Source organism: Pleurodeles waltl, chromosome 3_1 (genome assembly GCF_031143425.1).
Source record: "Pleurodeles waltl isolate 20211129_DDA chromosome 3_1, aPleWal1.hap1.20221129, whole genome shotgun sequence".
Lineage (NCBI taxonomy): Eukaryota > Metazoa > Chordata > Amphibia > Caudata > Salamandridae > Pleurodeles > Pleurodeles waltl.
The window spans coordinates 1,220,797,797-1,220,821,298 of NC_090440.1; the positions used below are offsets into that span (position 1 = coordinate 1,220,797,797).

The window sequence follows — 23,502 nt, forward strand, 5'->3', positions numbered from 1 at the left end:
GTGTACATCAGCATCATCTGGTGAATGAGAAGGGGCACCGGTGAGTGGGGAAGCTGCAGTCCACGGGACCCAGGAGGCTGATTCCAATGGGGCCGAGGGGACCACCCCAGTAAGATCCTTATCTGCCACCCCCTTTTCCAGCACTGCCCTCCCTGTAACTCCCCACCCAGTTGGCTTTGTCCGTTCACCAAGGACGGTGGGCATCTCCTTCACCACAGGCACCTCTGCTCCTGCCCCAGTCAGCTCTGCTGCCCTCAGTGAGGAGGCTATTGACCTCCTGAGGTCCATCTCTGTTGGACAGTCAACCATTGTGAATGCCATCCAGGGACTGGCATCACAGATGCAGCAGACCAATGTGTTCCTGGAAGGCATTCACGGTGCCCTGGCTGGCCTGTAGAGATGGTTTCAGGCTCTGGTCTCCTCATTGATGGCAGCCAGTGTCCCTTCTTCTTCCTTCCCCCCTCCAGCTACCTGTTCCCATTCCCACATCCCTCTCCCCTCACCCATCCAAGGCACACTTTCTGACCTACATGCATCCACATCAACAGACATGGTACACATGGAGAAACATAAGCACCACAGAGGACACCACTGCCGTACACACACACACACAACATTCAGATGCCGACATGACAACATGCACTTCCTACACCGACTCCCCCACCACCTCCTCCCTCATAGGCACTACACCACTCACACCTGCAGTCACCACCTCATCAGTACCAGATCCTGCCACAGTTGCCCTCACTGCCACCGTCGCCACAATATCAGACCAGCATACATGCACCCCATGTACCACATGCGCACTCAGCATGACTGTCAACACCCCCACATGCAGCACACCCACCCTACCTACACACACCACCACAATATTCACTCACACACTCCGTGCCATTTCCCTGCATCTTCTCCCCCCTCCTCCCAATACATCTAAATGCCCACACTCACCCACCAAACAGTCACACAGCACCCTCATGGCATCCAAGCACGCACCTGCACCCAAATCACCTCCAAGTACACCTCTCAACCACTCCCTCTAACTCCACTCCCATACCTTTCTGCCATGACTGTCCCTGTCCTCCCAAGAAACATTTCCTCTGTGAATTTTCCCTGTTCTCTATCAGTGAAGTAGTCCCTGCCTCACCAAGTCCCCTGGTACCCTCCCCACCTAAAATTTCCACCCCCATCAAGTCCACTCTCACCCCTCCAAAACCCAAACCTAGGCTCACTCCCCCAAAATCTAAGGCAAAGACCAACCCCCACCCAAACTGAAGGACCCCCTCTCCAAATCCACACCCAAGGACTCCTCTCCAAACATAAGGACCCCCCTCCAAACCCAAACCCTCAGACCTCCCCCTCACCGCTGAGGTGCCTGCATGCCCCATTGATGCCTCTGACCAGTGGAGACCAGCAGTTTTCATTCAGGAGTCAAGTTAGGGGCTCATTCTGTGCCCAGTGTGCTAGGGGCACTACGGACATTTTGGACTGGCCCTTGGGCCTCTTTGTACATAGTTATTTATTCCAGGTTTTACTTTATTAATATATCTGCACCACTGCACCTTTGGTGTCGATGATAGCAACCTTGTTGTGGCTTTCCTTCCACACGTATGTTTTGCAAATATGCTATTTGGCGTGTGTGAGTGTGTGTGTTGGTGTTTGTGGGTGTGGCGTGCCGTGTGTGTGTGTATTAATGTCCTTCCCTCCAGTGTGTTCTAGGCGGGTGCACTTACGGTTGGTGTCTTTGTCGCTGGTCCTGGAGTACAATGGGCAGCAGGAGCATTGGGAAGACTTGCAATTTGCGTGCCATTGCGCCTGCGGATGTGCCTATGTTCCTGAAGGTGAGTGTTCCCTTTTCAGTGATTCATTTCAGCCAGGCTTTTCATGGTGGTGCGTCCGCCCCGGAAGGCGTGTGCAGCTGCATAATAGGGTTGTGGGAAACAGCCTCACCACCGCCCTGGATATGCCTACTGCCAGCCACAGCAGACCGTCTGACTTGGCTGTGTTCTATTGGTTCCATCCCCGTGTTCATAAGATGGCAGTCCGCTCCGCCGGGGCTGCGGCAGTGCGACTGCCACCTCCAACTTAGTGTTTGCTCTTGCTTTGCGGGAGCTTTGAAATTGCTCCTGCCAAATGAGAGTAAATACAGGTTTCCCTTCCTGCACCAGTGGGGGCAGGGTAACTGCTACCTCCGTACAATGCTGGAGCCAGCCCTGGGGAATAGGGTCCCCAGGGATGGATGTTTGTATATACGTGTGTGTGTGTGTGTGTATATATGTATGTATATATATATATATATCTCAAACCCGTTAAAAAAAAAAATCCTGCAAATTCGTAGGAAAACTTATAACGTCAATTTAAAAAACGTCACTTTCACACATACTTCCCTCATAAATGAGTATAACATTAGAAGCCTGACAGTAAGTATAAACAAGCCCAAGAGAAAATCACCCATTTCTACAGCCATCACACATATAACTCACTTAGATGATGAAAACAAGCATTATATGCAACATTGAGCAAAAACATACACTGTACAGGTAGCATAAATCAGATTAACAATCGACCACAGATATAAGAGAAACACTCATTGACTGCTGTGTTCAATATCTATATAATTGTTGACAGAAAGCCAACATAGCAAATGCCGGTTTAAAACGAAATAGCCTACTACATGCACCTTTCATGTATATGAATCCCATGACACTCAGTGAACCTATATTGAGAAATAAACTTAATACGAGTAGAGTAATGGGTACTGCAAACAGAGAAAGCTTACTCTATACCACACTGTTTTGACTGAGTGAAACTCAAATGAGAAATAAACCACAGGATATTAAAAATAATGTACTAAAAACAGTGTACACTCTTTGCAACAGTTGTCAAAAAAGAGACTAGATGCTAAAAAAAAAAAAATGCATGTCTGGAAAGTGCTTAAGATGGTTCTAACTCAAGCCTTCATACTGTGGTGAACACTTTACAGATTACGATCTTCTAAAGCAAACCAAACACATGTACATAGGTTAGTACCTGGTGCACACTCTTTTCTATGTTAAGCTGACACGAATCTCTCTAATAACTCAAGGCTGCTTACAGAAGTTAGTTTCTGCTACGTAGAATATTTCTCTTGTTGAAAGTTTTTTATGCAGAACCCAAAAAGTTGTGTGGAGCATAATGAATACTGGTCAACTGTCGCTTGCACACAGAGTTGCTCTTTAATGCAAACATTTATAACATGTTCAGTACCTCTACACAGTTATGGTGCATTAGGAGCACACTTAAATACATTAGTTGCACTCAAACTGTGAAAAAGTACATAGAAAAGTAAAATGCTGACTACCCGCCACCATGTAAACTATAAAAGAAACTTGCACACTCATTGGATGATTTCATCAGTGATGTAATCAATTATGTAATTTGAGATGTCATAGAATGTCATGACTATAACTGCTGAATGTCTGTGGTTTATTTTTAGTTCGAAACGTTAATGATGTCACTGAGAAATTGACCTAACTATAATCTTACTTTAACCTTTGTTTTTTTCAGTGAATATGTGTGTGTATGTCTATATATATATAGAGAGAGAGAGAGAGAGAGAGAGAGAGAGAGAGAGAGAGAGAGAGAGAGAGAGAGAGAGAGAGAGAGAGAGAGAGAGAGATATATAAACTTTGAACCTTTCTAAACAGGTAGTGAATTAAACATTACTGTTGTCTGTGGAAGGGGTCAAGGTCTTCGGAGTGTCTTAGTCACTACTGTTCTCCTTCACACCACCCTCTTCTGAATTTCCTTTGTTAGATATGTACGCTGTTTTTCCTCCTATTTTTCTGAAACACTCAATCGATGTATCTTATACCTCACCGCTTTCCTCCTCAGACTCTTTTCACTCTGTCACGCATGTACCTCCTACGCAATGCACCCACTCAACTGTACACAGTGCATTTTTTTGAACATTTCCTCTGTCACTATTTTGACAGCCCTGTACATCCTTAGTACACGTTTGCATTGAATCAGAATTACAATTGCCACACCTGGCCAGTGCTCTTTGTACTCTGCAGAAAGGCCATGTATTTGATCAACATGTATTCCGAACCCTTTCATGACCCACTGGTAAGCACTGTCAGGAATTCACATTCCAGTCAGCTTGAACTCCACAGCTGTCAATTGTGGTCACCCACAATCTGAACTCACTCAACTACATAAGAGCAAATCTTTTCACACTAATTTACATAAATGAGTAATATGTCTCATGAAAGGCACCATCCCCGAAAAAGCTAAAAACTGTTATGGAATGCAAGAATAATTAAACATGAAATATCATACTTTTGCTGGCCGCAAGCATGGCCTTTGGTAGTACAGAGTGGCCATTCTTCTTTGCAGTCCTAACTAGATTGGGCTTCACCCCCAGTTTTGCACATGGGTCCAGTTGCTATATTGCAACCCAGGGGCAAGGGTCAGAGTCAGTGGGGCGGTCTCGCACTCCTTCACTCTTCACAGAGGTATGAGATAGGGCTGCACACTGTCCCCATTATTGTTTGCATGGATACGACAAGACCCCCTCATTTGGGGGATCCGAAAAGGGGGCAGCTAGGAAACATTGATCTCTCTGTATGCAGATGGCATTCTTTTACATGTCGCAAAGCCCCATCTCTCCATAGATAGAATATTACAAATCCTGCATATCTTTGGCAATTATTTGGGGTACCAAATAAACTGGAACAAATCTCGGGCCTTCCTGCTAACAGAGGGCAAACAAATTTTGTCGACCCGCTGTGCAAGTCCATTGACCACAGACAGGTTTACGTACCTGGACATATATATCACAAGGAACCTGGAAGCGTTCCGTCAGAAGAACCTCCTCCCACAACTAGATCGCCTCCGTGATAATGTATCACACTGGCGAAGGCTTCCGATTTCTTTCATGGGCAGAGCTGTCCTATGTAAAATGATGACCCTCTCCGGCTCTTGTATGTCCTCCAAAACACCCCATATCAGGTGCCCACAGATTTCTTCACCAAAATCAACTGTGAACTGCGTAGCTGTAGGAAAGTAGCATCTTGCCTGGCATGTTACCCCCATATTTCACTGCATATATGTTGTTTTAGTGTATGTGTCACTGGGACCCTGCCAGCCAGGGCCCCAGTGCTCATAAGTGTGCCCTGTATGTGTTCCCTGTGTGATGACTAACTGTCTCACTGAGGCTCTGCTAACCAGAACCTCAGTGGTTATGCTCTCTCTGCTTTCTCAATTGTCACTAACAGGCTAGTGACCAATTTCACCAATTCACATTGGCATACTGGAACACCCTTATAATTCCCTAGTATATAGTACTGAGGTACCCAGGGTATTGGGGTCCCAGGAGATCCCTATGGGCTGCAGCATTTCTTTTGCCACCCATAGGGAGCTCTGACAATTCTTACACAGGCCTGCCACTGCAGCCTGAGTGAAATAATGTCCACGTTATTTCACAGCCATTTACCACTGCACTTAAGTAACTTATAAGTCACCTATATGTCTAACCTTCACCTGGTAAAGGTTGGGTGCTAAGTTACTTAGTGTGTGGGCACCCTGGCACTAGCCAAGTTGCCCCCACATCGTTCAGGGCAAATTCCCCGGACTTTGTGAGTGAGGGGACACCATTTCACGCGTGCACTATACATTGGTCACTACCTATGTATAGCGTCACAATGGTAACTCCGAACATGGCCATGTAACATGTCTAAGATCATGGAATTGTCACTCCAATGCCATTCTGGCATTGGGGAGACAACTCCATGATCCCCCGAGTCTCTAGCACAGACCTGGGTACTGCCAAACTGCCTTTCCCAGGGTTTCACTGCAGCTGCTGCTGCTTACAACCCCTCAGACAGGTTTCTGCCCTCCTCGGGTCCAGCCAGGTTTGGCCCAGGAAGGCAGAACAAAGGACTTCCTCAGAGAGAGGGTGTTACACCCGCTCCCTTTGGAAAAAGGTGTCAGGGCTGGGGAGGAGTAGCCTCCCCCAGCCTCTGGAAATGCTTTGATGGGCACAGATGGTGGCCATCTCTGCATAAGCCAGTCTACACCGGTTCAGGGATCCCCCAGCCCTGCTTTGGCGCAAAACTGGACAAAGGAAAGGGGAGTGACCACTCCCCTGACCTGCACCTCCCAGGGGAGGTGCCCAGAGCTCCTCCAGTGTGCTCCAGACCTCTGCCATCTTGGAAACAGAGGTGTTTCTAGCACACTGGCCAGTGCCATCAGGTGACGTCAGAGACTCCTTCTGATAGGCTCTTACCTTTCTTACTAGCCTATCCTCCTTCCTTGGTAGCCAAACCTCCTTTTCTGGCTATTTAGGGTCTCTGCTTTGGGGAATTCTTCAGATACCGAATGCAAGAGCTCACCAGAGTTCCTCTGCATCTCCCTCTTCACCTTCTGCCAAAGGATCGACCGCTGACTGCTCAGGACGCCTGCAAAACCTCGACAAAGTAGCAAAGATGACTACAGCAACCTTGTATCGCTTCATCCTGCCGGCTTTCTCGACTGTTTCCTGGTGGTGCATGCTCTGGGGGTAGCCTGCCTCCTCTCTGCACCAGGAGCTCTGAAGAAATCTCCAGTGGGTCGACGGAATCATCCCCCTGCAAACACAGGCAACAAAAGACTGCATCACTGGTCCTCTGGGTCCCCTCTCAGCACGACGAGCGTGGTCCCTGGAACTCAGCAACTCTGTCCAAGTGACTCTCACAGTCCAGTGACTCTTCAGTCCAAGTTTGGTGGCGGTAAGTCCTTGCCTCCCCACGCTAGACTGCATTGTTGGGTACCGCGTGATTTGCAGCTGCTCCGGCTCCTGTGCACTCTTCCAGGATTTCCTTCATGCACAGCCAAGCCTGGGTCCCCGACACTCTAACCTGCAGTGCACACCCTTCTGAGTTGTCCTCCGGCGTTGCGGAGGACAACCCTTTTCTGACTTCGGGTGGACTCCGGCTCACTCCTCTTCTAAGTGCCTGATCTGATACTTCTGTGGGTGCTGCCTGCTTCTGTGAGGGCTCCCTGACTTGCTGGGCGCCCCCTCTATCTCCTCATCCAAGTGTCGACATTCTGGTCCCTCCTGGGCCACAGCAGCATCTAAAAACCCTAACCGCAAACCCTTGCAGCTAGCAAGGCTTGTTTGCGGTCTTCTGCTTGGGAACACCTCTGCAAGCTTCTTCACGATGTGGGACATCCATCCTCCAATGGGGAAGTTCCTAGTCCTCTTTGTTCTTGTAAAACACCAAGCTTCTTCCATCCGGTGGCAGCTTCCTTGGACCCTCAGCTGGCATTTCTTGGGCATCTGCCCACTCTCGACACTGTCGCGACTCTTGGACTTGGTCCCCTTCTCTTACAGGTCCGGAAATCCACTGTTGTTGCTTTGCTGGTGTTGGTTTTCCTTGCAGAATCCCCCTATCACGTCTTCTGTGTTCTCTGGGGGCTGTAGGTGCACTTTACACCTACCTTACAGGGTCTTGGGGTGGGCTATTTTTCTAACCCTCACTGTTTTCTTACAGCCCCAGCGACCCTCTACAAGCTCACATAGGTTTGGGGTCCATTCGTGGTTCGCATTCCACTTTTGGAGTATATGGTTTGTGTTGCCCCTATACCTATGTGCTCCTATTGCAATCTATTGTAACTTTACACTGCTTGCATTACCTCCTTTTGCTATTACTGCATATTTTTGGTATTGTGTACATATATCTTGTGTATATTTGACATCCTCATACTGAGGGTACTCACTGAGATACTTTTGGCATATTGTCATGAAAATAAAATACCTTTATTTTTAGTATATCTGTGTATTGTGCTTTCTTATGATATTGTGCATATGACACCAGTGGTATAGTAGGAGCTTTACATGTCTCCTAGTTCAGCCTAAGCTGCTCTGCTATAGCTACCTTCTATCAGCCTAAGGTGCTAGAAACACCTCTTCTACACTAATAAGGGATAACTGGACCTGGTACAGAGTGTAAGTACCCCTTGGTACCCACTACAAGCCAGGCCAGCCTCCTACAGTAGCCTTCTAGGGGACGGTGGCAGCTCACGCATTACCCTTAGTAAGCTACAGATAGGAGCCTTCGAAGTGGGCCTGGCAGTCCTGGATATACGGGTTATAGTCCTGGGCAACCCATCTGGTCTCTGTAAATGACTATTTGCGGATGTCAGAAAACCAGCTTACAGAATAGATAGAGCAGTATTGGTAGAACGCGGGTATCCTGCAATCCTATATACTAGGAAACGAGAGGCCGGTCTCCCGCCACACACACAAGCTGCGGTATGAGCATGGAGAGAGGCAAAATTCCTGGGGTGGGAGGGCAAACTGACAATCGCAACCCCACTCTTGAAGTGAGCTGAGTAAACTGGTTGGCTTTAATGGATGAGGACTCATTGGTATAGACATCCTGGGTGATATATGGAGGAATGGAAAGCTACTGTCCCTTGTAGAGCTGAACAATGAGCTCCCAATGGAAGATACAGATATCTACAGTTAGGGCATGCACTCAGAAGGCACATACCGGAGGGTGAATCATTATTAGAATCGTCCCCCCTTAGAGGACAGGTTATTACCAGAACCTCTCCCAGGCAAGGCAGTGTCCATGATCTATAAAAAGATACTAATAATACCCTGGATCACTGGCTCACTCTCCAGGAGGCAGAGGCTTGGGAAGGAGATATAGGCTTTATAGAAGACAACTGGCAGGAAGCCCTGGAGAACCCTCAAGAGGTGTCAATCCGAGCCAGGTTCCGCCTGATACAGCTTAGACTCTTACATAGGTCATACTACTCCAAATCCCTTTTACATCGCATGGGCGGAAGTAGCTCTAATCTTTGTAACAGAGGATGTGGCGGAGTGGGGACCTTCTTCCACACTCTTTGGAGTTTGCCCAATAATTCAACACTTCTGGTCACAAGTGGTAAATGTGATGACGAAAGTGACTGGCCTAATGGTTCAGATAGATGCTATATGGCTCATCTTATATATAAAGGGGAAAGGAAATTTGGCCCCAACACCAACAAATATGGTTGAAGCTGGCAGCGGGTGTGGCCAAAAGAGACATAGCCAAGACATGGGGAGCAAGTGGGCCTTTGCCTGTCCTAGATTGGAAACACAACATAGACTGGTACCAAATAGCTGAATGGGAGATATACAAGGGCAGGGGCAGCCACTTTAAATATGATAAAATGTGGTCCCAGTGGAATAACTATAGATACCTATGAACCTTCACACGAAATGGGGCAAGGGCACAGATTACGACTGAGCAATGGTCAGTAACCTGCATTATGTTTGATGTATGATCAATACTATGATGAATGTTGAACTGTTAAAACACTCTCTCCTGCTGATATGCTACATAGATACATTGTACCTTTTCTCCCTCAGATGCAAATTGAAATCCACATATTGATAATGACTAATTTTCTTTACTGAGTGGGAAGAGTATGGCACCAGCTGTTGCTGGTGGTGGGGGTCAAGAACATTTACAGTCTGGGCACCGACCCGGCGTAGCCCCTTTAGTGATGCCAGTACCCGCTGGCAACACCCCAAGCCATTAGTACATGAGCCCTGTGCATGTCTGCCACTTATCTTAACTGCAGCAAAACTAACTCGCCTCAACCTGACAACAGCAAACCCACAGTAAAGCAGCCACTAAACACTCTTAACAAGGACCACGCTACTCCCAAGTACCATATAAATAATGGGGATGGGTGTGCAGGATACGAGGGTCCTAGCTAGCTTCTCAAAGGGCCACTTACTGGCTCCTTTCTGTGTCCAATACCAATACCTGAAGTGCTGGACTGCACCACCTGTCCAAAGCACACCGGTGGGAAATGTTCTTCGTACTACTGTCCATTCTCATAACACATACAGTCCCCTCCCACCCCGGGCCACCATTCTAGGTGATTGAGCTAACAATAGATGTCCTTTGGGGAAAGCAAAAATCAATTGAAATGTAAACCTACACAGTGCTTCAGCCAGGAAGGTGGTGTCAACTCTGTACAAATCACTGGTAGAAGAGACTTAACTTGATTTCACCACTCTATGAAAATGTGTTCCCAAGGTGCTGGTTGGAGCTTGAGAGTATACACTATATACGTTTTTACTAGGTTACATTCCTAGGGTATATAGAAATATTGCATTAAGAGTCCAGTAGTTCGAAGTTCTTCAAAGGACATACTTTATTTCCTATAGAGTTAATGGAATGTATAACCTGTAGACGACCAAGTGCTCTAGATGTAGAGTAAGACTATTGGTGCAGACTACTATTGTATGCTGGGGAGTTGCCCACAAATAGCAAACTTCTGGACAGCAGTAACAAATAAGTTGGAAGAAACCACAGGCATGACACAACTGTTCAAAACTGAAATATATTTTCTGGATTGATATCCCAAACAGTAAAAATAAACTCAGCACCACATGTTAGGCCTAGGATTAGTTAGAGGTAACCTCATCATATCTTTTCTTTGGAAGGCCCCGCCTCCTACCTTAGAAAAATGGAGAGCAGAAGGAATAAGATGGGCAAAGATTGAGACAGAAGCACTATACCACGATATAATGAAAGATATTGTGAATGATGAAGTGGTGCAGTCACTTGAAATGTTGCTCCTCTATTTTGAGTGTGGCGAAGGTAACCTGACAGGTGTCATATAGAGAGCTAACCCACGCTAGAGACAAACCTCTCAGGTGAAAAATAAGAAACAGAATAGATATTAGCGTATGTAATGAGATCGATCCTACAGCTAAAACACAAGGCTGGAATGTTTTAAATTCACATTACTTGTTTCTTGCCTTATGTTAACTCTAATTATATTCTAAAATAGTTCTGTGCTACCCTATAATTTAACCTTTGTTTATCCGCTGGATTTTATTGTGTTCTAAACCAATATATATTCTTGAATATGTATATGAGAGTTCAAATGCAAAGAATGGAAAATATAACTGACAATCGCAGATAGATTTTGTATGATTGTAAAAACTTAAACACTGTCTCAGTATGTGTAACTTCTGAACTAATTTGACATAATACGAGTGATTCTTCTTGAAAGTTCAAAAAATGGTTTAAGAAAGGTACTGTCCACTGCATGGGGGAGGAGGTAAGCGCAGATTTTCAAAGGCACATAAATGCGCTTTAAAAAAAATAGCTGATCTATTGACTTTGCCGATGCTTGTTTTGCTTATATATTTGTTCTATTATAATGGTTGCATACTGGGGGTTTATTGGGTACTGTTTTAATCTCTAACAGTGTGTTTTCTCCTCTTGCAGCATTTCTTGTTGTTTGTGGAGCGTTGGTAAATGGGCCGTATGCCCTCATAACGACTGCTGTTTCCGCTGATCTAGTAAGATTCCACTCAAATTATTGTATTTCAGTCCTCCTTTTTAGAATATTCTTCAATAAATTAGAAAGAAATTAGATCAGTGTGCTTTTACTGATTTGTGGACTATTAATATCCGATCTCTCTTTATAGTAAAATAATAATGTAACATGGAAATTATTCTTTTTTTTGTCAGTGGTTTGCTGGATAAATGAAGTTGTTGACTAATGATTTTTTTAAATGACAGCAATCACAAAACACTTATAACGTTGTAACATATACATTTCATAGTAAGGCACACACACATATATATATATATATATATATATATATCTACATATATATATATATATATATATATATATACATATCTATATATTCACTGAAAAAAACAAAGCTTAAAGTAACACTATAGTTAAGTGAAAAGTTCAGTAACAACCTAACACGTTAAACTCTAGAAATTCACCAGTTATAGTTATCATAAGTAACTATGACTCAGGCCATAATGTAACTATAACTCACGTCCCCACCATGCACAATTTTCTCATCAATAATTTAATTGCAATGATGTTATAGAAGATGTCATGAGTGGTGTAATATTTGGGTTATTAGCAGTGCATGGTGAGTCCGTGAGTTATAGTTGCCTTAGGGCATGAGTCATAGTAACTTGAGATAACTATAACTTGTGAATTTCTGTGTTTTTTAAAGTTTAAAATGTTAGGTTGTTACTGAACATTTCACCTAACTATAACATTACTTTAACCTTTGCTTTTTTCAGTACATTTCTAGGGTTCTTTTAATGTGAAGTAATAATTTATTACCATACATAAATCTGGCTGTGTGCAGTGGGGAGTTGAATACAGGGTCTGGCCTGTGGGCAGGCCCTGCAGCCAACCCCCCGCATGCAGTTAACCCCATCCTGCGGCCTTTGACTATGCATGGCGTAGAGCCTTTGACACGCCCCCCGATCCTTCTTGGGCCCCGTGGTCCCCATCTGCTAGGGCCAAATATAATAAAAAAGGGTAGGGGACTCTGCAACTCCCCTCCCGGATCCTTAATATACCCTGGGTACCCCACCCTCCAGGGCCCTATGTATTTTAATGGTCAGGGGGACAACGTGGCCCCCCCAGCCTGAGCATTATTAGACCCTGGGGACTCCATTGCCTAGAACCCTATATATTTTAAAGGTCAGGATACTGTGTGCCCCCCAAGCTTCATTAGGCTCCTGGGACTCACCCTCCAGGGCCCTATGAATTTTAAAGGGGCGAGGGCAATAGGGGCCAAGTGCCCTCCACTCCGAGAGCCTTGTTAGGCCCTGGCGACCCCACCCTCCAGGGGTGTTTTTCTTTTTTTAAAGTGGAGGGGTTGAGTGTAGGAAAGTACCATCTTTCTTGGCATTTTACCCCCATTCTTACCTATATGTCAGTACGTTTTTGCCTGTCTCACTGGGATCCTGCTGATCAGGACCCCAGTACTCATAATTCATGGCCTAATGAGTGTGTTGTCAGTAGTGCTTGACAGTGTCACTGAGGCTCTGCTAACCAGTGAGTTAATTTACCAATTTCAATTGGCACACTAGACCCCCCCCCCTTATAAGTCCATAGTATATGGTACCTAGGTACCCAGGGCACTGGGGCTCCAGGAGATCCATATGGGCTGCAGCATTTCTTTTGCCACCCATAGGGAGCTCAGGCAATTCTCACACAGGCCTGCCACTGCAGCCTGAGTGAAATAACGTCCACATTATTTCACAGCCATTTACCACTGCACTTAAGTAACTTATAAGTCACCTATATGTCTAACCCTCACTTGGTGAAGGTTAGGTGCAAAGTTAATTAGTGTTTGGGCACCCTGGCACTAGCCAAGGTGCCCCCACATCGTTCAGGGCAAATTCCCCGAACCTTGTGAGTGCAGGGACACCATTACACATGTGCACTATACATAGGTCACTACCTATGTATAGCGTCACAATGGTAACTCCGAACATGGCCATGTAACATGTCTAAGATCATGGAATTGTCACCCCAATACCATGATTCCCCCGGGTCTCTAGCACAGAACCCGGGTACTGCCAAACTGCCTTTCCGGGGTTTCCACTGCAGCTGCTGCTGCTGCCAATCCCTCAGACAGGATTCTGCCCTCTGCCCTCCTGTGGGTTTCTCTTCAGATTCTACTTGCAAGTTTCCAGCAGGAATCCTTTGCAACTACTACTTCCTCCTCTGACCTCGGATCAACCGCAGCCTGCTCCAAAAACCGGTGTAACAGCAACTAAGTATCCACAAGGGATACTTTTCGTCTGCAACTTCAGCTCCAGCCAGCATATGCAACAGTTTCCATGGTGTGCATGCTCTGAGGACTCCCTGTCTTCACCCTGCACCAGAAGGACCGAAAAAATCTCCCGTGAGGTGACGGAGACACTCACCTGCTCACGCAGGCACCTTCTAAGTCGACAGTTGGTTCTCTTGGATTCCTCTCAAAGCGACGAGCATGATCCTTGGAACACAGAAAGTGGACCCCATCGACACAGACTGTCCTGAGGTCCTGCTGTCGCAATTTGAAGGAGGTAAGACCTTGCCTTCCCCCAGAACGACAGTAACCCTGTGCACTGCGTCTTCTTCACCTATTGAGGCCTCTGTGCACTATTTGCAAAATTCCTTCGTGCACAACCTGGCCCAGGTCCCCAGCACTCTATCCTGCAACGCTCAACTTGCTGAGATGTTCTCCTGTGGCGTGGGGCCCTTCCTGTGTAGTGCTGCACTAACTGCATTTTGCACCTCCTTTGTTCCCGTGTCCTAGGACTCCCGTGGGTGCTGTCTGGTGCTCTGAAGTGCTGATAGTCCCCTCTTCCTCCTCACGCAGAGCTGAGGCCTCCGGGTCCCTCCTTGGTCTAGATAGCGCCTAGTTTACGCAAAACGTGACTTTGCTGGAATGTAGGAAAGTACCATCTTGCCTGGCATGTTACCCCCATTTTCACTGTATCTATGTATGTTTCAGCCCTTGTGTCACTGGGACCCTGCCAGGCAGGACCCCAGTGCTCATAGTATGTGCCCTGTATGTGTTCCCTGTGTGGTGCCTAACTGTATCACTGAGGCTCTGCTAACCAGAACCCCAGTGGTTATGCTCTCTCTGCTTTCTAAATTTGTCACTGCAGGCTAGTGACTAAACTTACCAATTCTCATTGGCACACTGGTTCACCCATATAATTCCCTTGTATATGGTACTTAGGTACCCAGGGTATTGGGGTTCCAGGAGATCCCTATGGGCTGCAGCATTTCTTTTGCCACCCATAGGGAGCTCAGGTAATTCTTACACAGGCCTGCCACTGCAGCCTGAGTGAAATAACGTCCACGTTATTTCACAGCCATTTATCACTGCACATAAGTAACTTATAAGTCACCTATATGTCTAACCCTCACTTGGTGGAGGTTGGGTGCCAAGTTACTTAGTGTGTGGGCACCCTGGCACTAGCCAAGGTGCCCCCACATCATTCAGGGCAAATTCCCCAGACTTTGTGAATGCGGGGACACCATTACACACTCGTGCACTATACATAGGTCACTACCTATGTATGGCGTCACAATGGTAACTCCGAACATGGCCATGTAACATGTCTAAGATCATGGAATTGTCACCCCAATACCTTTCTAGTATTGGGGGACGATTCCATGATCCCCCGGGTCTCTAGCACAGACCCCGGGTGCTGCCAAACTACCTTTCTGGGGTTTCCACTGCAGCTGCTGCTGCTGCCAATCCCTCAGACAGGATTCTGCCGTTATGGGGTCTGGGCAGTTCCGGCCCAGGAAGGCAGAACAAAGGATTTCCTCTGAGAGAGGGTGTTATACCCTCTCCCTTTGGAAATAGGTGTGAAGGGCTGGGGAAGAGTAGCCTCTCCCAGCCTCTGGAAATGCTTTGATGGGTACAGATGGTGCCCATCTCTGCATAAGCCAGTCTAACCTCTTCAGGGATCCCCCAGCCCTGCTCTGGTGCGAAACTGGACAAAGGAAAGGGGAGTGACCACTCCGCTGACCAGCACCTCCCAGGGGAGGTGCCCAGAGCTCCTCCGGTGTGTTCCAGACCTCTGCCATCTTGGAAACAGAGGTGTGGTGGGCAAACTGGACTGCTCTGAGTGGCCAATGCCAGCAGGTGACGTCAGAGACCCCCTCTGATAGGCTCTTACCTTTCTTGGTAGCCAATCCTCCTATCTTGGTAGCCAAACCTCCTTTTCTGGCTATTTAGGGTCTCTCCTCTGGGGAATTCTTCAGATAACGAATGCAAGAGCTCACCAGAATTCCTCTGCACTGCCCTATTCGACTTCTGCCAAGAATCGACCGCAGACTGCCCTACGACGCCTGCAAACCGCAACAATGTAGCAAGACGACTACCAGCAACATTGTAGCACCTCATCCTGCCGGCTTTCTCGACTGTTTCCTGGTGGTGCATGCTCTGGGGGTCATCTGCCTTCACCCTGCACCAGAAGCCAAGAAAAAATCTCCAGTGGGTCGACGGAATCTTCCCCCTGCTAAGGCAGGCACCAAAAGACTGCATCACCGGTCCTCTGGATCCCCTCTCATCCTGACGAGCGTGGTCCCTGGAACACAGGAACTCTATCCAAGTGACTCCCACAGTCCAGTGATCCTTCAGTCCAAGTTTGGTGGAGGTAAGTCCTTGCCTCCCCACGCTAGACTGCAAACCTGTGTACTGCGTGATTTGCAGCTGCTCTGGCTTCTGTGCACTTCTCCAAGGATTCCTTTGTGCACAGCCTAGCCTGGGTCCCCAGCACTCCGTCCTGCAGTGCTCAACCCCCTGAGTTGGACTCCAACGTCGTGGGACCCTCCTTTGTGACTCTGAGTCATCTCTGGTTTACAAATCTTCTAAGTGCCTTCTGTACTTCTGTGGGTGCTGCCTGCTTCTGTGGGGGCTCTCTGGGTTTCTGAGCGCCCCCTCTGTCTCTTCTTCCAAGGGGCGACATCCTGATCCTTCCTGGTCCCCAGCAGCACCCAAAATCCTCTACCACGACCCTTGCAGCTAGCAAGGCTTGTTTGCATTATTTCTGTGTGGAAACACTTCTGCAACCTTCGGCATGCCGTGGGACATCTTCTGTCCAAAGGAGAAGTTCCTAACTCTCTTCGTTGTTGCAGAATCCTAAGCTGCTTCCATCTGGAGGCAGCCTTCTTCCACCTTCATCCGGGGTTTTCTGGGCTCCTGCTCCCCCTGGACACTATCGCGACTCTTGGACTTTGTCCCCTTGCCTTGCAGGTCCTCAGGTTCAGGAATCCATCTTCAGTGATTTGCTGGTGTTTGTGGTTCTTGCAGAATCCCCCTATCACGACTATTGTGTCCTATTGGGGTAGTAGGGGTACTTTACTCCTACTTTTCAGGGTCTTGGGGTGGGGTATCTTGGACACCCTGACTGTTTTCTTACAGTCCCAGTGACCCTCTACAAGCTCCCATAGGTCTGGGGTCCATTCGTGATTCGCATTCCACTTTTGGAGTATATGGTTTGTGTTGCCCCTAGGCCTACGTTTGCCTATAACATCCTATTGTAATTCTACTCTGTTTGCATTACTTTTCTTACTCCTACTTACCTGTTTTGGGTTTGTGTACATATAACTTGTGTATATTACTTACCTTCTAAGTTAGGGTATTCTCTGAGATACTTTTGGCATATTGTCATAAAAATAAAGTATCTTTATTTTTAGTAACTCTGAGTATTGTGTTTTCTTATGATATTGTGCTATTTGATATAAGTGGTATAGTAGGAGCTTTGCATGTCTCCTAGTTGAGCCTAAGCTGCTTTGCCATAGCTACCTTCTATCAGCCTAAGCTGCTAGAAACACCTCTATTCTACTAATAAGGGATAACTGGACCTGGCACAGGGTGTAAGTACCACAAGGTACCCACTATAAGCCAAGCCAGCCTCCTAAATGGAACCAAGGGTTTTTGGAGGAATCCAGCGCCAAAACTCGCCTGCATCCAAGTTCACGACGTGGGGCATCCTTTGCATCACGCAGGAACCCACTGGCATTTTCCTAGGGTGTGTTTCTGCAGTCTTCGTCCAACCAGGGACCTTTCTTTTGCACCCTCTTCTGGGTTGGCAGGGGCTCCTGTCCTTCCTGGAACTTCTTTCGACTTCTGGACTTGGTCATCTTCTATTGCAGGTCTTCAGGTCCAGGAATCCACTGTAATAATTTCAATCACAAGGTGTAGTGTGTCCTAAGGAAACTTGCAGTACTTTACTTCTGCTTTTCTGTGCTCTGGTGTGGGGTAATTTACTTACCTTTACTGTATTCTTACTCTCCCAGCGATTCTGCACACACTACATTTGTCTAGGGGGGAATTTGTGATTCGCATTCCACTTTTAGTATATGTTTTTTGTGTTGCCCCTAAGCCTATGTTCTCCCATTGCATTCTATAGCATTTCCTAATGTTTGCTCTATCCTATGTCTAATTACTTGCCTTATTTGGGTGTGTAGTGTATATATTGTGTATAATACTTACCTCCAGAAGGAGTATTGTCTCTAAGATATTTTTCGTACCGTGTCACCCAAATAAACTACCTTTATTTTTGGTAACACTGAGTATTGTCTTTACTTGTGTATAAGTACTGTGTAACTATAAGTGGTATTGCATGAGCTTTGCATGTCTCCTAGTTCATCCTAAGCTGCTCTGCTACAGCTATCTCTATCAGCCTAAGCTGCTAGAACACTACTACATTTCACTAATAAGGGATAACTGGACCTGGTTTAAGGTGTAAGTACCCAAGGTACCCACTACAAACCAGGTCCAGTTATCCCTTATTTGTGAAATGTAGTCAGTGTATTTAAGCCAGGCTGTCTAGAGGTAGCTGTGGGGAGAGCAGCCAAGACTATACTAGAAGACTTGCAAAGCTATTGTAATACCACTGTCATCTCACAGTACTTGCAGACAGTGTTAGGAAAAATAAAGTTACTTCATTTTAGTGACACAAGGCCAAAAATATCCTATAGGCTATACTCCCCCCAGGAGGTAAGTATTATTCACAAAATATACACTAGTAACCAAAATCAGGTAATTTACAGTCATAAAATAGTGAAAACTGTGAAAATCACCATAGATGACAGTGGGCCTAGAGGGAACACAAACCATATACTAAAATAGTGGAATGCGAATGTCGGTGCCCCACCTAGGCAATAGTAGTGTGTAGAGGGGTGCTGGGGATGTAAGAGAACACCAAAGGTAAGTAAGGTACCCCACCCCAGAGCCCAGGAAAGGAAGAGTAAAGTACAGCAAGTTTCCTCAGAACACACTAGAAGTCATGGTAAAGGATTATGCAAAAACCAAGCAAGAGAGCAAGAGACCAGCAATGGATTCCTGGACCTGAAGACCTGTGGAGAGAGGAGACCAAGCCCAGAAGTCGATGAAGAGTCCAGGTAGAATAGGATCCCCTGCCAACCTGGATGAAGCTGCAAAAGTGGATTGTCTGGTCAGAAGAAAAGTACAGGAATGCACCAAAGAAGAGAGTTGTGGGTGCCTGCTTGGTGCAGGAGATGTCCCACGTAGAGTCAATGGATGCAAGCTGGTTTTCGTCGCAGGATTCCGCCAGCAAGCCTTGTCTTACGCAAGGATTCGTTTTGCGGAAAATGGCTCTGCCTGGGCCCAGAAGGGACTTGATGGTCTTGACACGGACTGAGGAGACAGAAGGGGCTATCAACACTGCAGAGAGCCCTCAGAAGACCAGGCAGCACCCACAGGAGTCCCACGACACAGAGACTAAGGAGTTGCAAATTGTGGTTGCTGCAGTACTACACAAAGGGATACCACGCCGCTGGAGAACAACTCAGGGAGCTGACCGTCACAGGACAGAGTGCTGGGGACCCAGACTACACTGTGGGCAAAGGACTTTTGGAAGAAGTGCACAGAATCCCAGGGTGCTCCAGAAGACGCAATGCACAGGGGTATTGTTTGGCACTGGGAGGCAACCCCTTACCTCCACCAAATTTGGACAGCTGGACCTTTGGAGAGTCCGGATCACTTTGTTTCACCACCTGTCTTCGAGGGATCATGCTCGTTGACAGGAGAGGAGTCCCAGAGTACCGATCATCATCGCAGAGAGGTGCCTGCTGAAGCAAGGAAGTGACTCCGTCATTCCACAGGAGATTCCTTTGGTTCTTTGGGTGCAGGATGAAGACAGGCAGTCCTCAGATCATGCTCAACCTGGAAACTGTTGCAGTTGCTGGCTGGAGCTGAAGTTGCAGGGTGACAGTAGCCTTCTTTAATACTTTGTTGCAGTTACAGAGTTCCTTTGACCAGTCTGCGGTTGATCCAACGGTCAGAAGCTAAAGCAGGGGATGCATAGGAGTCCTGGAGGAGTATTGCAAACAAAATGTGTTGAAACACCCAGAGGAGAGACCCTAAATAGCCCTGAGAGAAGGATTTTACTACCTAACCAGGTATGCACCTATCAGGAGGGGTCTCTGACATTACCTGCTGGCACTCGCCAATCAGATGCTCCCAGAGCTCCCTGACCATCCTGAAAATAAGATGGCAGAATCCAGGGGCACTCTGGAGGAGCTCTGGGCGCCATCCCTGGGAAGGTGATGGACAGGGTACTAGTCACTCCCCTTTTCTTTGTCCAGTTTGGCACCAGAGCAGGAACTAGGGGTCCCCAACCAGTGTAGAATTGATTGTGCATAGAGGGTACCATTTGTGCCATTCAAAGCATTTCCAGAGGCTCTGGAAGGATACCCCTCCCATGCCTGTAACACCTATGCTCAATGGGACTGGGTGTAACACCCGTCTCCTGAAGGAAATGCATTGTTCTGCCTTCCTGGGATTGAGCTGCTCAATCCCCAGGAGGGCTGAAACCTGTCTGTGACGTGGCAGAAGATGGGGCTGTAGTGGAAACCTCAGAGACATGGTTTGGCAGTACTGGGGGTCCATGGGTGGAGCCCCCAGGGCGCATGGAATTGTCCCCCAATACCATATTCGGATTGGGGGTACAATTTCTCAATCTTAGACACCTCACATGGACATATTCGGGGTTTGCCCCTACCCCTAATTCAGATGCATCAGTTTGAACAATGAATTTCTTGGAGTAACATGGGCTTTTTAGGACAGGTGCAGAGCACATGGCCTGTTTGAGCTCCTCAAAAGCTTTCTGACAGCTAGCTGTCCATAACACCTTCTTAGGCATTTTCTTGCTTGTGAGATCATTAAGAGGGACTGCTAGGGAGCCATAACTCTTGATGAATCTCCTGTAGTACCCTGTGAGGCCTAAAAAGGCTCTCACCTGGGTCTGAGTTGTAGGGGGAACCCAATCTATGATAGTCTGGATTTTCCCCTGTAGTGGTGGAATCTGTTCTCCACCAAGCAGGTGGCCCAGATAAACCACTTTCCCCTTCCCTATCTGGCACTTTGAGGCCTTGATAGTGAGGCCTGCCTTTTGCAGGGCCTCCAAAACTTTCCAAAGGTGGACCAGGTTATCATCCCAGGTGGAGCTAAAGACAGCTATATCATCAATATATGCTGCACTGAAAGCCTCCAACCTTTGCAGGACTGCATTCACCAACCTCTGAAGAGCGGCAGGTGCATTTTTCAAACCAAAGGGCATTACTGTGAATTGGTAGTGCCCTCCTATGGTAGAAAATGCAGTCTTTGGTTTAGCATCTTCTACCAATCTAATCTGCCAATACCCTGCAGTTAGATCAAAGGTGCTAAGATACTTGGCAGAAGCCAGTGTATCTATCAGCTCATCTCACCTGGGTATATGGTGAGCATCTGTTTTTGTAACTGTATTGAGCCCTCTGTTGTCTACACAAAACCTCATTTCCCTTATTCCATTTTGACTATGAGGTTTGGGGGCAAACACCACTGGACTGGCCCAGGGGCTGTCTAAGTGCTCAATCACACCTAGGTCCAACATTTTCTATACAAAACCTCAACTCCATCTTTCCATCTTTGGTGTGAGGTTTTGGTACAAGCACCACTGGGATAGCCCATGGGCTTTCAGAAGGTTAAATCACCCCCAAATCCAACATTTTCTGCACCTCTTGTTTAATGCAGTCTATGACATTGAATACATTTTACAGGCAGGCTGTCTCCAGTGTCAATTGTGTGTTCACACCAGGATGTTGTACCTGGTACAAGTGAAAAGAGGTCTGAAAATTGGCTTAGGAGATTGATGCAGTTGACTTTCTGTTCTGCAGTCAACCAATCTTCCAAAACTACTCCCTCCACTAAGGCATCTGCTCCAGTGGTGGAGAAGAGATCAGATAGAGGGTCTCTCTCTTCTTCCTGTCCCTCATCTATTGCCATGAACAGGGTGAGATCAGCCCTGTCATAGTAGGGTTTCAGGCGGTTGACATGAATCACCCTAAGGGGACTCCTGGCAGTGCCCAGGTCTACCAGATAGGTAACCTCACCCTTTTTCTCAACAATTAGATGGGGTCCACCCCATTTGTCTTGGAGTGCTCTTGGGGCCACAGGACACCTTCTGTCCTGGTTGGTACTGGATCAAGCCAGCCTTCTGGTCATGCCATTGCTTTTGCAGCTCCTGGCTGGCCTGAAGGTTTTTACTGGCCTTTTTCATATACTCAGCCATTCTGGATCTTAGGCCAAGTACATAGTCTACTATGTCCTGTTTAGGAGCTTTTAAAGGTTGTTCCCAAACCTCCTTCACAAGAGTAAGTGGACCTCTTACAGGGTTCCCAAAGAGGATTTCAAAGGGGCCGAAGCCCACTCCTTTCTGGGATACCTCCCTGTAAGCAAAAAGGAGGCAAGGTAACAGGACATCCCATCTCCTCCTGAGTTTTTTCAGGGAGTCCCATTATCATACCTTTGAGAGTTTTATTAAACCTCTCAACCAGACCATTTGTTTGTGGATGGTAAAGGGTGGTGAACTTGTAGGTAACACAACACTCCTTCCACATTGCTTTTAGTTATGCAGACATGAAGTTGCCACCTCTGTCTGACACCACCTCTTTGGGAAAACCCACCCTGGAAAAGATTCCCAGGCGGGCATTTGCTACTGCAGGAGATGTAGTGGCCCTTAGAGGTATGGCTTCAGGATATCTTGTGGCATGGTCCACTACCACCAAGATAAATCTATTGCCTGAAGCAGTAGGAGGGGCAACTATGTCAACGCCTACCCTTTCAAAGGGCACCCCAACCACTGGAAGTGGAATTAGAGGGGCCCTAGGAGTGCCACCAGTCTTGCCACTGGCTTGGCAGGTCACACCAGACTTGCAAAAATCTTTGGTGTCCTCTGACATATAAGGCCAGTGAAACAAGGGGACAAGTCTTTCGCAAGTTTTCGTCTGGCCCAAATGCCCAGCCAAAGGAATGGCATGTGCTAGAGTGAGAAGAAACTCTCGGTACTGCAGGGGAATTACAAATCTCCTGGCTGCTCCAGGTTTTGGGTCCCTTGACTCTGTGTACAAGAGGTTATCTTCCCAGTATACTCTGACTGTCACTGAAATCTTCATTTTGCTGCTTGACAGCTTGCTGTCTGAGACCCTCTAATGTGGGACAGGTTTGCTGTACCACACTCTGCTCTTCCCTGGCAGGGCCCCTCCACCCAAAAGCTCAGCAGTGTCTGCTGCCAGCTACTCTGGTGTAGGTTCTGCACAGGGAGGAAATTCCTCTTCCTCAGAAGGGGAACCATCTGTAGAGGGATGGATAGTGGGTAGGGATTTACCCTTTTTACCCCTAGCTTTAGGGAGCACTTGGTCCATTGTTCCAGGATCCAAGTCACCCTGTCCTTTTTACTTTTTGGCCTGAGCTCTGGTTAAAGCAAAAATATGCCCAGGAATGCCCAGCATTGCTGCATGGGCCTCCAACTCCACTTCTGCCCAGGCTGATGTCTCTAAATAATTTCCTAGTAGGCAGTCTACAGGTAATTCTGTGGCTACCACAACTTTCTTTGGACCAGTAACCCCTCCCCTTCCCCCCCCCCCCCACAGTTGAGATTCACAACAGCCATGGGGTGGTTAAGAGTGTTGTTATGAGCGTCTGTCACTTGGTACTGCTGACCAAGTAGGTGTTGATCAGGGTGGACCAGTTTTTCTATCACCATAGTTACACTGGCTCCTGTGTCCCTGTATGCCTCAACCTCAACACCTTGATTAGGGGAAGTTGCTTGTACTAACCCATATTAAGGGAGCAAGCAACCATGGTGGCAAAATCAATGCCACCATCAGAGAGTAAAACAGCCT

General features: G+C 47.1%; 1 protein-coding gene across 2 annotated transcripts in view; it reads left to right on the forward strand.

Moving 5' to 3' along the window:
• SLC37A2 (solute carrier family 37 member 2) overlaps window positions 1-23,502 on the forward strand; it is a 1,507,897-nt gene that overhangs the window by 1,168,016 nt on the left and 316,379 nt on the right. For both annotated transcript variants that reach the window (XM_069224551.1, XM_069224550.1), the window contains exon 14: window positions 11,262-11,335. In XM_069224551.1, the coding sequence (XP_069080652.1) occupies window positions 11,262-11,335 (74 nt within the window). The remainder of the gene's footprint in view (window positions 1-11,261; window positions 11,336-23,502) is intronic.